The 16,767-nt window shown below is 36.6% G+C and overlaps 3 protein-coding genes across 3 annotated transcripts; 2 read left to right on the top strand and 1 right to left on the bottom strand.

Moving 5' to 3' along the window:
- Nucleotides 1-2,939: 2,939 nt before the first annotated feature.
- Nucleotides 2,940-9,246, top strand: Tsc1 (tuberous sclerosis 1 protein hamartin). The gene is made up of 7 exons (XM_073962474.1): nucleotides 2,940-3,349; nucleotides 3,832-4,419; nucleotides 4,489-4,754; nucleotides 4,875-7,470; nucleotides 7,553-7,710; nucleotides 7,775-7,904; nucleotides 7,965-9,246. Exons 2-7 carry the CDS (start codon nucleotides 4,326-4,328, stop codon nucleotides 8,423-8,425), a joined length of 3,705 nt encoding a protein of 1,234 aa, XP_073818575.1. The 5' UTR covers nucleotides 2,940-3,349; nucleotides 3,832-4,325; the 3' UTR covers nucleotides 8,426-9,246.
- A 79-nt stretch (nucleotides 9,247-9,325) lies between these two features.
- On the top strand, nucleotides 9,326-12,569 carry LOC141390044 (uncharacterized). The gene is made up of 5 exons (XM_073962475.1): nucleotides 9,326-9,670; nucleotides 9,729-9,827; nucleotides 10,182-10,506; nucleotides 11,138-11,259; nucleotides 11,323-12,569. Exons 1-5 carry the CDS (start codon nucleotides 9,607-9,609, stop codon nucleotides 11,550-11,552), a joined length of 840 nt encoding a protein of 279 aa, XP_073818576.1. The 5' UTR covers nucleotides 9,326-9,606; the 3' UTR covers nucleotides 11,553-12,569.
- LOC141390046 (transmembrane protein 179-like) lies at nucleotides 12,367-13,944 on the bottom strand. Its single transcript, XM_073962476.1, has 3 exons — nucleotides 13,669-13,944; nucleotides 13,207-13,594; nucleotides 12,367-13,104 (listed from the first exon to the last, which is right to left on the bottom strand). Exons 1-3 carry the CDS (start codon nucleotides 13,776-13,778, stop codon nucleotides 12,901-12,903), a joined length of 702 nt encoding a protein of 233 aa, XP_073818577.1. The 5' UTR covers nucleotides 13,779-13,944; the 3' UTR covers nucleotides 12,367-12,900.
- Nucleotides 13,945-16,767: the final 2,823 nt, after the last annotated feature.

Below are 16,767 nucleotides of genomic sequence, written 5' to 3'. Positions count from 1 at the left end.
TTTTTTGGTGTACGGGAACGCATTTCGGGGAAAAATGTTCAAAATGTGTTAAATGTGTAAAAACTTTTTAGTTCTGGAACGAAGCTTATGCAATCATAAAGGTAGATGCATCCCCGAATTGTTCCAACAAAAAACTTCTGCTGTAACACTATAGCTTCGTTCCCGTACTTTTTAATGGTAAAACTCGTAAAGGAGAGAACTGCAAAAAATTTGTTCTTACACACAAGTTTTCTGAAATAGTTCGGGAACGGAAAAATGGAATATACGTCAAAAAACTGGAACAAATGTGAAAGTCGGCGTATCAGCCAACCAGACGCCGGCAACCATGTTACTATTTTTTTACTCGCCCAAATTTGTCGTGTAAAAAGTTTTTAAAGAGAGCGTCATTCAGCGCCACTTTTGTTTAAAGAGAAGTGAACATTTTACAACTTTTTTGTGTACTGGAACGCTTTTTCGAGTAAAATGTGTAAAAGTCGTAAAAATTGTAAAAACTTTTTAGTTCTGGAACACAGCTTATATCTTAAAATTGAAAACAAGGACAAAAAATGTGTATTCGCGTTGCAAAATAAAATTATTGGTTTTTTTAGCAAAACAAAGTCCCAATTTACATTAGGCGAGTTTACTTGCGGCAATTGTCAGTTTGTAGGTGAGAGAGGGGGCTGAGAGGCAAAGGGTTACCATATGCCTCACCTCTCTCTCCATCAAACTGACAATTGCCGCAAGTAAACTCGCCTAATGTAAATTGGGACTTACGAATGAACAATTTATCAAATATTGATATTAATTTAAATTTGTTCCAAAAGTACGGGAATGTAAAATGTAAAATTTTTGTAAAAATTCTGCTGTCATTTATCTGCAAATCGGATACCAGCAATCACGATGTCAGATTAGCCAAACATGTCAAGTAGAAAATAAGTGAATGACATTTTTCACTGTCATAAGTTTGGGAAGAACTTTTGCTATTTTTGGAACACTTTTCCAAAAAGAATATTCTGGAGCCTAGCTAAAGAAATGTTTTTACACTATATGGCACTTTTAACATATAAAAAGTGAAGCTCTAAGTTCCATATGTTTTTGTAATACGGGATAGCTATGCAGGTACATCTACCATTATTATTGTACCATGCCATTTGACGTTTTAAGCCATGGCTGCATCACTGATTTTCATACCTGGCCTACCTCTACTACCATGCATGTATCCACATCATTCCACTAAATGGATAATTTGTCGCAGGAAGTAGAATTCTTCCAAAAATGTGTGGGGCGGCTAAAAATCATTGAAAAATAAATGCACTGGTTTTCAAATGTCAATTCCATTGCGTTGACGTATACATATACGTTGACAACCCAATAAGCCCACGTCATGTTTATATTAGAGGTCTGTACCGGGTTAACCTTCTTTACGAGGATTTATTTGACGTATGCGTAATGCAATTGACCTTTGAGATACAGTGGATTTATTGAATCCGTTTATATGTAAACGTAGAGTTAAACGCCTGTTAGACTAAAAACTTAAGGCCTGGGTGCATAAGCTGCCTCGCTTGCTTACATTTGGTCTGTTCCTTTACTTTTAAAAATGGAAAAGAAAATGGTAAAAGTGGTAAACTGCTATCATATAAATTGTATGCTATTAAAAGTAAAGGCCTGCGTACATAAGCTGCTCTGCCTGATTGCCTTGCTTTCCTGCATCATTTTAGACATAATAAATTTAAAAGAATAAAGAAGGCCGAGGAAATTTCGAACTGGGTTGTCCTTTTCTTTTTTATTCTTTTATCAGAAGTAAGCAAGGTAAGCAGGCAAGGCAGCTTATGTACGCAGGCCTTAAGGGAACACTTTACATGTTAAAAATGGTAAGAAATGGTAACCTCAGGCACGTAAAGGAACAGAGCACTTGCTTGCTTCTGATAAAAGAATAAAAAAGAAAAGGGCAACCTAGTCCGAAATTTGCTCGGCCTTCTTTATTCTTTTATTTTTATTTGGTCTGTTCCTTTACTTTTGAAAATGGTAAAACCGGCAAAAGTAGTAGAAGTTGTAAACTACTACCATATGAATTGTATGGTATCTAAAGTAAAGGAACGCTTTTCGAGTAAGAAGTGGTAAAACTTGAAGATTCTTGCACGTAAAGGAACAGAGCTATTATGTCAGAAATGAAGTAGGTCCCAATTTACATTAGGCGAGTTTACTTGCGGCAATTGTCAGTTTGATGGAGAGAGAGGTGAGGCATATGGTAACCCTTTGCCTCTCAGCCCCCTCTCTCACCTACAAACCGACAATTGCCGCAAGTAAACTCGCCTAATGTAAATTGGGACTATGAAAGGCAACCAGGCGAGGCAGCTTATGTACTAATATGCTGTTTATATTAGAGCTTTTTGCAGGGTTAACCATCTTTATAAGGATTTGTTTGAAATATAAGCAATGGAATTGACATTTAAAACCCAGTCGGTTTGTTAAATCCGGTTATATATAAACGGGGTATAAGGCCTTTATAACATGTTTAAGTACATTAGGTCTGTTCGATAACTTCGCAAGTAAAAAGTATTTGCAAGTTCTTGCAACTACTTGCAAGTACTTCTCATTTCTCTTTTACGAACAAGTTTGTTATCAAACAGCATTTTGTAAAAGTTTGTAGAAACTTTTGAGTTATCGTACAGACCCATTATCTCGATTTATTTGGCATACATATATTGTACGAGAATGACAAGTTAAAACGACTGGATTTGCTAAATCCACCATAGTCTAACACTACGTTTACATTTACGAAATCCACTCGATTTCAACTGTCAATTCCTTTGCGTATACGTTAAATGGAAACTCATCTGAAATCAATTGGATTTCATTTGACGTTTAAGCAATGGAATTGACAGTTGAAATCGAGTGGATTTCGTAAATGTAAACGTAGTGTAACCGTACTATAAGCATTACATTTTTTTCGATTTATTGATCTCTAAAAAAGGAGTAAGAAGAAGCAGCAACTAACATTTCACGTTGCATTGGAGAATTTCGAGAAGTAGAAGAAGAATAGATTTGCAAGAAGCAAAAAAAATTAAACGAGATGAGATGAAGTTCTACAATTCGATATAAACTTTTGTAAATTTTCTGAGCTTGACAGAAATTTGCAATCCAATCATCGTTACCATCGGAAAACGGCGAACACCCCATCAAGCTGGCTAAGAGTATTCGCAGAATTTCGTAAAAAGAAAGGATCAAATTACACACACTCACACACTACAAGACTAACGCACTGCACTGACTCTGCTGCTGTTGGAAAGAAGGAGTCCGTCGAAAAGTGAAAAAGGCAACCGACTTGGAGGACACGACGAACAATAGTAAAACAATGAAACAAGAGAAGGTAAGTGGTGGAACCACCAAACCAACAATAGCTGTGTGCAATGGTGTGAGTTCCATTGCTACAAAATAACCTGTGCAGCAGCAATCAGTTGGGTTATTTTTCATGCCATGTTGTTGATTTGCGATGTTGATTGATTTGTTGAACTAGTCACCATTAAATTAATTTAGAGTTTATTAGTGTTCTATTAGTGGTTAATGTTCAGAGTGCCCCTATAGTTTTGTTTTCTAATTGGCTAGTTTAGAAACAAGTGCATGTGTAAGTTTGTAGTCCTAAAGATGGCATGACTGTCGTTGTTTACACATGACGACTCATACAAATTACTTGTTTATAAAACTTTGGATGCACCATTGAATGATAGGTCGATCTAGGGACGTAAAGTTGTTTTGGTTTTGGAGCCATTTTCCCAAATGCTGATTTTCAAAGAAAATATATGTGCATATTTTCAGGTTTCATGTTATACATCTGCATTTTCTATCTTTCAGACTAGAGACCAAACTGAAGCAGAAAAAGACGAAGACGTAGCATTAATAGCAACTATAAAATCTGAAATCAACAATCACAACCATTACCCCGCCAATAGCATTCTAGATATACTGAAACCAACCCATAGAACGGCAGCCGGTCGTTACCATAACAAACCAAAACAGCTGGCTGAAGAACTGAACGAAATAATACAACAACAGCAGCAACAAATCTATAGACATCACTCTTGCAATAGACAACACTACTCCACCACCACCAAAATCAACAATATTTATCAATATCAGCAAATTTGTCTTCTAACGTAGATTCACAGCCTGACAACATTATTTTACGATACAACAATACCCACACAACTTACACACATACAGACCAAAACAAAAAGAAAACACCAACTAAACTAGAAAAAAAAACCTACCATTTCATTTCAATCTTTAAGAACAATTGTTTTTGGAATATCCGACGTTCGTTGTGAGAGAGTTGGAGGATATCAACAATGGATTTGGATAAGCTATTCCACGATTTAGAATCCAATCAAAATTATGAATGTGAAGAGGCCAAAAGGAAACTGGCGGAACATTTTACACAGAGTAAGTATACGCCCCGCATGCCACCATGGTGTAGTTGAAACTCAATTTTCTTTCCCTTTCTTTTTTTAGTCAAAGATCAATGGCTTGTTCATAATTTGATGGAATATTATTTGAAGACTGGTTCCGTCCGTATTATTGAGGTATTAATAAAAGCTCAAGCACCACACGATGGTTATATATTTGATCGTTTGGCCGATTGGTTGAAGACACCATCGCAGCGTGTTAATGCCTTGAATTTATTCTGTTTTGTTGTGCGTCGACATCCGACTTGGTTGTTTAAAGTGGAAAAGCATCGTTTAATAAAGGATATGTTACACTGGCTGAAACAATTGGAGGTAAATATACGAAGTGGAAAGGCAGCCGAACTTCTCTATAACGAGTCATTTATAAAACACGAATATGTTTTTCTAACCAAAATAATCTCTTTCTCTTAAATCTCTCCTCTCTGCTTACAGATTGAAAAGGAAATTGTACCTTTAATGAGTGCCCTACTGGCTATAATTACCCTACTACCGATTATTCCCAATTTAGTACCGAATTTTCTCAACGATTTGTTTGCTGTTTTTGCCCATTTGGCCTCGTGGAATAGTCAACATCCTAGTCGTTTGTCCGAGGACAAATTGGTACATCTACAATTGGGTTTGCAAATGTTATTTCATCGTTTGTATGGCATGTTTCCGTGTAATTTTATGGCATTCCTAACGGATTTTATTCGTCGTGAAAAGGGTGCTATATTCCAGCATACCATAAAGCCGCTACTGGAAACGGTACGTCTACATCCAATGTTGGTGACGGCCACCGTTGATTCGGAAATAAACTCCGAACGGTGGAAGGAAATACAACCGCATGATGTTGTGGTGGAATGTATGCGCCTATCGTTGCCCATGAAATATCAAGATTTAACTTCGACAGTGGCAACAACTACAGCAACTGCAGTTTTATCCTCGCTGTCAAGCTCCTCTAGTACAACAACAACAAGTACATTTCAGCAACTAACCGCCTCGGCAACTACCTCAGCCTTGGGTCGCCCACACTATGCACTTAAGGATCACCAAAATAGATTGGGATCGGAGGCAGGTGGTGGTGGCACACAACCTGGTATTTGGAGTCCTTATTATGAAATTATCAATTCTTCACATACTCCTCTAACACCAACACCATATATGATGCCTTCAGCTTTAAATCAAGGCTCCTTGGGTGTAAGTGGCTGTTCTCCGCCTGAAGCGGCTGTTGAAGCTACACCGGAAACCACTCCTTTAAAAGATAACCGAGAATTGAAAAGGCCATCAATTGGTGGCGGTACCTCTGGTGTGGTCAATCCATTGGCGGTGAGGGCTATATTTACAAATAGTCAACCCTCATCACCACACCGAGGCAAAGACAGTGTCCAACATCAACCATCTGCAGCGCAACACCAATATCAACAACAACACTTTAATTTCCCTGATGTGGGATCTTCAGGCGGTGCCGGCGGCAGCAGTACCACTTATGTTGAACAGGAACTCAATACAAGGGTTATAACTCGAGTCACCCGATACGACCACAAGGTTCAACAAATGTTACACGATCGTAACAAATCCCAAAGCCCCTTTCAGACAATAGAAGCCCAGGCAGCAAAGATGGGCTTCCAAACGCCCACAGAATTTTGTCGTACTCCAGATGTGGATAATCAAAGCGCAGGCGGTAGTGGAACCTCAAATTCACGTTACTACCAATCGAATTCGATTACACCACTCTCGGCCCTAAACACTGACCCATGCTGTGCTGTACCAATGTCCGCTTCAGCCGCCATGGATATACCTATTACCAAAGTATGTGATGAATGTAATGAAACTGATCAAACCCTATGTACCGAAGGTGGCCTTCAAATGCCCACTAGTCGTTCGATGCAACTACTGGCCAAAGGCATAAAGAAACGCAATCGTATGACTAGTTACTGCTACAATGAGAAAAGTTGTGAGAAAATTGGTGTCAATGGCAACAGTTGTTCCGGTGATTCATACAAAACACTTCACAAAGTTCGTAGAACTAAATCCCTATCCTCGTTGTACTTGGTGTCATCAAAAGCTTCTCAAAGTTCCGGTGACATATCCGATACCAATGAAGATGATGGTCTGCCAGCATTGGCAACGGCGGCACTGGCAACAACGACGACAATACCCAACAGCGAAAGACCTTTGCAAAAGTGTCCCAAGATGATGGCTATTGATTCGGTGCTGAAGAATTCACTGCAAATGAAGGCGGCAGCAGCAGCAGTGTGTGAGGATAAATCGGTGCAAACGCTGGAAGCAGTACCATTCCCCAATCATGAGAATTCTTTGCTGCAAATGCTAATGGAAACCAATGAATTTCGTACAGCCTATGAGGCCTCGCGACAAACACCAAATGAAATTCTGGAGCAGTTCATTGCACGTGGTCTGCGCAACAACAGCATGGACAACAGTTTTGATAAGGAACAATTCCAATTGCTCTACCTTCAGCTGCAGTATGAACGTTATCGCCGGGAAATACACGCTGAGCGTAATCGGCGTTTAATGGGTCGTTCGCGTGACAAACGTTCACTTGAAATGGAACGTGAACGTCTAAAGGAACAGTTGAAGGATTTCGAAATGAAGAACAAAGAGCTAAGCTTGCAATTGGATAAAACGAAAAAGGCAACTAACGAACGGGAACGTGAATACCAGGAGGAGTTGTCAGCCCTGAAGACAAAGTATCAAAATGAATTGGAGCAAAATCGTTGTTTACGCCAGGCCAATGAAAATCTGCAAACAAAACTAACCGAAGAGCTTTCAAAGCGTAAGGACATTAACTACGAAGTGGAAGCTCTACAGGGTCAGGTGTTTAGTTTGACCACGGAATTGCAACATGCTCAGCAGCAGGCTGAAGTAGGTATGCAGTGCCGACAGGAGCTGGCACGTCTCGAGGCCGATTTCATTGTCATGGGTGAAGTTCAGATTAGGTGTCGTGATAAGTTGGCTGAAATCGACAATTATAGGTCGCGTGATGAAGAGCTACAAGTTCTACAAGAGGCCTATAATTTAGAGCTAAAGGGTAAGCAAGCAGGCAAAAAGCTGTTAATAGAAGTAGTAGTATTAATGTGGTTTGTTTATTCGTCCCCCCCCCCCCCTCACAGAACTAAAACATTGTCTGGACGATAAAACTTCTCAGTTAGATAGCGCCCGTCATAAAATTCAGGAATTACACTCACAATTGTTAAACAATGAAAAAGTGATAACTGAACAAAAGCGCCTTTTAAGAGCTGTTAAAGATGAATATGAAGAGAGATTTAAAGTGAGTATTCAAAGGACTCCAGAAATTATTTGTTTTTGATGGAAATTATGTTTGTTTTGTTTAGGCCTTAAATAAAAAATATGAAATACAAAAAATAATCATAATGCAAATGGAAGAAAAGTTTATGATGACCTTGCACAAGCCTTTGACATCAGCTCCAGCACCAGCTTGTTCGCCGGATACCGATAAAACAGGTGAGGGTGGGAGAGGCATTATTTTATGAAAAATTCCTTTTAAAGATGTATTGTTTGTAGATATTGCTTCCTCGGTGGAGCGTAACTCACCGTTATCCACATCGCTGGCTTCTAGTGAAAGTTTGTCGACCAGCTTGCGTTCTTCAGAGTTACGGAATTTACAACAGCTTCTGGAAAACCCAATTGCTGAAGTTACGAGTGGCATTAATATTGTCGATGGTCAGCGTTTGCCGCCACAAACTTTGGATTTAGCATCATCGGCTAATACAGCCACCAGCTTGTTATCGGATCCAAAGGATTTGAATTCGCCGGATGTGATGGCGGCAAGTACTAGCACCAAAAATCGTCCTATAACCATGACGCACATGCATCCACATCAACATTTGCAGCCGACAAGTACGTCTTCATCAAAAATATTACAGACGACACAAGCAACGAAAGCAACAACTTCATCGTCATCATCATCAATACCAACAACAACAGCAGCAGGGAATCTGGAAAAAACGCAGCAAAATCGTTGATCATTGCCACACCAATAGTTTTCGCGCGAAAATAGACACAACTAGCTGGAGAAATGCGATTCCTTTTTAGGTTTTGTCTTTGTTAGAAATGTTCTTGAAACAAACACACACACAAACCGATCAAACGATTTATTGAATTACAGCAATGCTGCCCAAAAAAGAAAAAAACTTTGCAAAAAATATTTTTATTTTTCTTCTCTTACAAAATAATTTTTGTAATAAATCATTTTAATGCCAAGCAAAAAAAATATCATAACAAATCTTCTCTTCTCCACAAAACAAAAGAAACAACGATATGACACTGGTGGTCAAAATTTTAAAATCAGCAAAGCAAATTTTTTTACTCAAAACCAAGCACATACAAAGGCAAAACAATATAGCATCTAAAGTGAGAAGACAAGGCCTGACCAAGCATCTACAGATCCCATGACTCCTCCTCCTCCACCACCCATTCACATACACAAATCGCTTTAATTAGTTTTATTCTTTTTTATACTAATATGTTTTCTTACTTTTTTGTAACTTAAACAAAATAAGCCCAATATACCACAGCTCTGCCGCAAACAGATCACACTTCTCAGACCTCCACATACTATACACATTATTATAATGAACAACGGAAACCCCACACAACCACCCAACCCACTTATCTATCTACCATAAATATGTTATTTAAAAAACACACACACAACTAACAAAACTAAAAAGGAGAATCAATAACCGAAATCCATCTATAAAACTATAATTATAAAGAAAAAAAATCGAAAAAATCTACAACAATAAAAGAGCAAAAGAAAACAATAAAGCAAATCAAAAGTCTAGAACGAAGTGGAGTTTTTATTAGCAAAAAGGTAAGTTACTTGGAAACTTGTGGAATTAATTATCACCAACATATTTTTTAATAATACAAGGAGACTTTAATGCCATGCTCGGAAACTAAGAAGTTGAAAATAGGTGTGTTCGTTTACTTTTCCCGTAACATTTACTCAGCAAGAAGTGACTGATAAAAAAAGAGCCATTTGACTCTCACAAGAGAAAAAATACAAAAAGTAAACGAACAGCACATTACAAAACATTTGTAAGAAAACAGCTGATCAATAAAAACAAAGAGATTGGCGCAAATAAATAAAATCGTAATTTCGAACGCTGAAAAATAATAAAAAGAATTGAACAATAAAAAAATGAATAATAAAAGGAAACTGGATTTGGTGTGCTCCCCAGGCACATATAAGAGGGTAGCAACTGGTAAGTATTATAATTTATAAAAACTATTTTTGTTTGAATGTCACTTTTTCTCTTACAGATACGGATTACATGAACACAATTGTGTCCCAAATGGCTGGGAACGAAGATTTTGACGAAATTGTGTTCACACCAAATCCAGAAGATGTAGCTGAATATACAGGCATGTCACAGAAACGAATTCCGATCGAAAGTGGAATTGATTCCGTATTTAGCTTCTTCAGAAAACGAAAAACGAAGAATTTTTCGGAATGAAACCACTTTTGATTTTGCAAACGGAATTGTATTTTTACTTTGTTAAAATCTGCCACTTTAAAACACTCTAAAAACACTTAGAAATAATTAAAACGTTGTTTTATTAACAAATTTACATATAATTTCGCATTTAAAATAAATAATTAAGTTTTTTGACTTCACAAAATCGATCGGAATCTAAAGAAGCTAAGACAAAAACGATCGAAATGAAATTTCGGAATTGCAACCATTCCGATCGGAATCTGTGACATGCCTGATAGCTTGGGTTTAGCACCATCTCAGGATGAAACAGAGGGACATCTTAGTTCTGATGGTGACACAAAAAAGAGCATATGGCTGGATTCGGCCGTAAAATTGTTATTGGCCAAACTGAAAGAGCTTCGCCCTTTAGTGGGAAAAACGGCCTCACTTAAAAATAAAAAACAAATGTGGACAAAAATAGCAGAGGAGTTGGCTGAGAAGGGGCACACATATAATGCAAGTCAAGTGGAAGGGAAATATTTCAGCCTGGAGCGGCAATACAAAAAAGTGAAATTAAATAACTCCAAAACTGGCCGCAATAGGCAGTCGTGTCCATACCAAAGATAAGTAAATCATCATCACCAATCAATCAATTAACCGTCCTATATTTTTGAAGCCGTATAGTCGCCACTCGATCAGTTTGCTGAGAAACAGGGACCATTTGCATTGAAGAGTTTATTACATGAACAACTTTCGTTGGATTTTGGCTCGCTTTCAAAGTCCCAAACGGTCGATTGCACTTTTCTTTCGGGCTTCAAAGCATGTATTCCAAGAATCGTCTATGAAGATCCTATAAACGTCGTTTGAAGCACCGCGATAGTTTTTATTCACAATTCCTTGCAGCAATCCACAAGAGCTTTTTTGAGCGATATTTCAAATTTGCTGAATCTAATGAGAAAAATTCATTTTTGCGGCCAGGTGATCATGCAATATCAAATGTTTACAAAGGTATTATTAATCAAAACCATTTAGTGTTTCCTGATTGTATCCAAAATGTACACTCACCAAGTGTTCGAAGCAATTATGTACTTCCTGCTGATATTTTGAAAATACATATGTACATTAGGGTGACCAAAAAAACGAATATTTATTTCCTAACAAAACCACCCCTAATGTACATACATATTTATATTCAAAATATGTTCCAATTCGTGACGATTCGATTTTAAAGCATGACTTTTGTCCTTTTTGTAGCGAACTCGATGATCTGCTGGAGGAAAAAAAGTCTATACACCCGGAGTATGTCCTTGACAGCGACGCGGAAGTTACAAGTGAGGACATTTCCAATACTGATATGCTAAATGCATCACTTACAAGTAAGTTACTATGCATAGCTGTATGTATATATGGTTAAAATATTGATGGCTTCTTTTTTGTAGAAAAACAAGAAATGGGACCTTCAACTTCAAAAAAGAGGAAAACTTCATTTCAAGAATATCTTGACAAGGTTGAGGAGTATAGCAAAAAGAAGGCAGAGAGTGACTTAGTATGGCGAGAATTGATGGAAACATCTATAAGAGAGAGAAGAGAAAGAGGGGCCAGGAGAGAGGCACAAGAAGACCAGAAAATAGAACTGCTAAAAAATCTAATTGAGTTGTTAATGAAATAATTTTGTTGTAAATCAGTGGAGGCATTTTTATCTATTTTTTGATTGGTTGGCAAAATTGGTAAAATCTCAGAATTATGAATGAACTAACTGACCGTGTGGAACTAACTAACTGTGTGGAATATACCAGAAAGAATGGACAAATATAGTCCATATTCGAACCTGATCTATTTGGTAGATAAATGTAGATGCTGGATGTAGATAGAATAGAAACTTTTTATAAATGGATAAATTTTATATAAGGATAAATGCTTGGAAAAGTTGAGTAGGATGAGTGAAGATACTCAAGGCCCTATGACTGAAGTCAGAAATTCTGTATGACAAGCAAATCATGGCACAAATGGCTTCAATTACAAATGAAATAAAAAAAAAATCAGGGAACACTTTCCCAAAATGACTGGAGTTAAAGTCGAAATTATATAGACGAAAGCACAAATCCCGCAACAATAATTCAATATGACATCGAATATCGATCCCTTCATAAAATAGTTCAGATATCTGTTGGAAGAGATAAACTCAATCACAATGCAGCGAACAATGAAAACATGCTGTGCTTAAGGTCGCCAAACAACTAGTAAATCGAAATATACCCCTTCATCCTGTAAGAAATGAAGATAGAAATTTTGAGTATCTTTTGAGGAATATTTTATAGAACGTTTATATATAACCGGATTTATCAAACCGACTGGGTTTCAAATGTCAATTCCATTGCTTATATTTCAAATAAATCCTCATAATGAAGGTTAACCCTGCAAAAAGCTATAATATAAACATGGCCTTATTCCAGTAATACACGAATTGAAAGGGAACACAATCGTTTGTTGATTACACATTGGTATGTATGGTTATATTCTAGGAATATTTATTTGGAGTTGGAATATTACTTCTATACTCTACATTCATGTCAATTTTCTTAAGTTATTGGAGATTTTATAGTTGATGCATAGATTAAGATTAATTTCAATATTATGATGATGTTTTGTAGAATAATAATAATAGTGATAATAATGAAAAACATAATAATATTTTCTAGATGACTTATGAAAAACAAATGGATATATAATCAAACAATTTATGCGCCAGTTTTGAAACGTCTTTTTTGGCCACATTTCAAACACTTGATTAACATATAAGGTATTAATTGAGAATTAACTTAACTTATGCTACAATTTGCTCATCACTGCTTGGAATCAGCTCCAAAGATAATAATTACATTAAAATGAGATAATAAAAGTACAAAACATATAGATACAATAAAGCATAATAATACAATTTCGTCTTCGAGCACTATGTGATTATGGTGATGCCTCGCACATTGAGGATTACTTGAACACTGGCAACAATAGCTCAACTATTTTGCTTGTTCTGAATCACTGGAAGACATTACAGGTGGCGTTGAGCGACCATCTTGCTGGACTTGATGTTGATTTACCAAACGTTGTCGTTCCAAATACATTGATACCTTGATATTGCGCACTTGATGGTTGTTGATCAATTTCAAGAGGGCAATAACACCAATGCCAACATTAATGGCAAATGCACCCCAAGCTCCAAACTATAGAAGAAAATAAAACATTTAATAGAATAAATAGAAAGACAGCAGTTTGACGCCGCGTTCTCTTTACGAACAAACTCTCATCTTTCAGTTTCCACCTACCTGTGCCGTTCCCATTTCAATATAGAATCCAGAATTATCAATATTATCCGTATTGGCATGTATGATATTTTGTCCGGCCGTTATTTCACATGTTGGAAAACGTTCAGTCATACCATCGCACCATACAATGAAACCCAAGGTAATCATTATCGATGAAATAATCGACATTGCCAACATCCAAATGCTTAAAACAACATCCACAAAGAGAGCCAAAAATGATTCTTCATCCTTCATGCGGGCATAACGATAGATTTGTATTGATGATATGATAAACATGAGAATGCCTGTAACCAATGGGAAATTACAGAAATCAGATGAGGCCCATTTCGGATCAAACATTCCATCCTCTTCACGCCACTTTCCCGTAGTAAACAGTAAACAATGGCCACTAAAGATCGAGATTAAGTCGCATTGAAATTAGTCATTGCTGTTTTATTTGTTATCGCTTGCAGCAATACTTACCAAAAATCGTGAATATTAAAACTTAAGGGCACAACAACACAAAGGGCCAAGATTAAAATAATTACATGCCCAGTTATTTGGCTTAACCGTAGGACGTTGGCAAGAGCCATTTCGGTTGTTTATTCGGGCTGTAGTCACAAATTCGAATTAATTTACATTTTTTTAGAAAGTTCAACAATAATAACAAAACCACAAAACCTTTGTTAAAATTGCAATAAAACAACGCAGTTCTTCGGTGCACGAACGAATTATGTTCAGTTGAATGATTCACTATAGAGAGCAGCTGAACTAGTTCGGTATTACAGGACGTTCACGACAAGAACTATCAATAGCTCTGTTCCAGAACTAAAAAGTTTTTACAATTTTTACCACTTTTACACATTTTGCGTTCCCGTACACAAAATTTATATGAAAATCGTTTACGACTTTTACAACTTTTACGACTTTTACCACTTTATAAAGTACGGGAACAGGCCAAATGAGTGTAGTCCTATTTGATTTTTCCCTTTTCGTATTTCCATTCCACACGACAGTAATTTCTTTTATTTTTGGGCTGTAGTGTTCGCGTTAAGCGATGCTGGACGAATACCCGAAGTATTCATGGTCCACGGTTGTTTGCAGTTGGCATCGACAGCAATTTCATGAAAATAGGCATTCTTAGATCGAGTTCCCCACTACACCTTTTTCACATGTAATTCGAAACATTCCAGTTGTAATTCGTAACATTTATATATTTATTTATTCAATTTAACATGTATAACAAAGCCAACAGGCCAATTAATGAAATACAAAATGCTTAAACCAGTGACTCACTACTCCAACAAAAGGACAAACTTCCAAAATAAATACAATAGTAACATAATGAAGAGAAAAAAACTTAAAATAAAGTACTATTAATTACTAAAAAATTAAAATTAAACGCGTATATCATAAATGAAAAACACACTACTCTAACAAAAGGACACATTCAGCATGTCCGAGGTAAGTAAGTAAATAAGGGAAATACTACAATCATTCTGAGATCAAAAAACTCGCTATAAAAAAACATTCCTACGTTCATCAATAAATGCAAACTGAAGCATACTACACCTTTTTCAAGTGTAGTTCGAATCATCTTAGTTGTAATTCGTAACATTTCATTTGTAATTCGATTATTCTATTGGTAATTCGTAACATTTTATTTGTAATTCGAGAATTCCAGTTGTAATTCGAATTATTCCATTTGTAATTCGTATTATTCTATTTGTAATTCGAATTATTCCATTTGAAATTCGAATTATTCCATTTGTAATTCGAATTATTCTTTTTGTAATTCGAATTATTTTATTTGTAATTCGAATTGTTTTATTTGTAATTCGAATTATTTTATTTGAAATTCGACAATTCCATTTGTAATTCGAAATATTCCGTTTATAATTCGAATAATTCTATTTGTAATATAATTGTTCCACAAACATCCCAGGCGGGACAGGGGAGACTTCTCTCATATCAATGAGTGCACCCCGATTCATATTAGCTCAATGATATGGGACCTACTGTTTATCGCAGAGTCCGAACGGCGTGTCTAAGACACCACTTGTAGAGAAGTTGTACAAGGCTGAAATAATCAGAAAATGTCGCCAACATTACTGAGGGGTATTTTGCCACCGTTGAAAAGTGTTTTGATGCTGACTGGCCGGGGAATCGAACCCACGACCTTTAGCGTGCAAGGCGGGTGTGCATACCATTGCACCACGGTGCAATATTTGTAATTCGAATTATTCCGTTTGTATTTCGAATTAATCCATTTTAACTGAACTAGGTCAGTAATCTAGTTCATAGTTCACTATCCAGTTCAATCATTCGCATGGTACAATAATACAGGTAGCATTATCAAGCCAGCTGATGGTAACATGACGTGTCAATTGCATTGAATTGATGTCAAATTTTGACATCTTATGTTACCAACAATTGCCGATGCGGCTACCTGTGTATTTGTACCATGATCATTCGGATCAGAATCGTTCACGAGCTCTTATCATTCGCTTGACGAAAACACACAAACATACACCAAATAGGAATAAACATTAAAGTAGTATAATTAAACTGCAAAAATATTACATTTAGATAATTTTAATCCATTCATAAAGAAAGATTAAGTTTGTATTAAGTTTAGAAAAATATATAATGGATTCGATATATTTGGATGTGTTATGTCAACAATGTTCTTTGTGTAGAAATTTCGTTTATTACAATGGGGGTTGACACTTCACATTGATCCAAAACATAAACAAAACTCATTACATTACGAAGGCATCAGTTAGCACAGAAAACGGCGTCACTTTATTCATATGTGAATGACATGCTGAACTAGATTGTGAATCGTTCGTTCGTTGATCGTTCTTTGTGGATCTTTCGGTCTGCGCTCAGTGAGCTATTGAACTATAATGAACTATATCGACTGATCTAGTTCCTACGCTCTTTTCAATGAATCGTTCAATTGAACTAGTTCGTTCATGAACTATACAACTCTATACTTTAATTACTAGAGGTAACCCCTAGATCGACATGACTATCAATCAGGTTTAAATAACAACTTTGCGTGAGTGCGGTCCTTGGAGAACATCCACAATCTACAGCAGGTGAACAGCGTCAGCTGGATAATAAATACACTGTTACCAAAACATATTCGCTAAACCTGTAAGGAAAGGATCAAAGTCGGGCGGGGCCGACTATATAATACCCCACACCACTGTGAATATGTAAAATATATATGGGAGCTAAATCCAAATCAGAACAGATTTCGATATAATTTTTCACATTTATTTGTAGACCAAATTCCGTCACATAGTCCAAATTTCATAAAAATTGGACATATATAGCGTGTTTCGTGCACCAAATGCCTTAAATCGGGCTAAAATATATATGGGGGCTATATCCAAATCTGAACCGATTTCTATATAATTTGGAACACTTATTCCTAGACTAAATTCCGTCGCACATTCCAAATTTCATTGAAATCGGACATATATAGCGTGTTTCGTGCACCAAATGCCTTAAATCGGGCGAAGATATATATAGGGGCTATATCCAAATCTGAACCGACTTTTACCAAAATAA

The sequence above is a fragment of the Musca autumnalis genome, unplaced genomic scaffold, assembly GCF_047663935.1.
Source record: "Musca autumnalis isolate F117 unplaced genomic scaffold, ASM4766393v1 scaffold_1, whole genome shotgun sequence".
Lineage (NCBI taxonomy): Eukaryota > Metazoa > Arthropoda > Insecta > Diptera > Muscidae > Musca > Musca autumnalis.
Note: the sequence above shows the minus strand (reverse complement) of the source record. Positions and strands in the feature narration are given on the sequence as shown.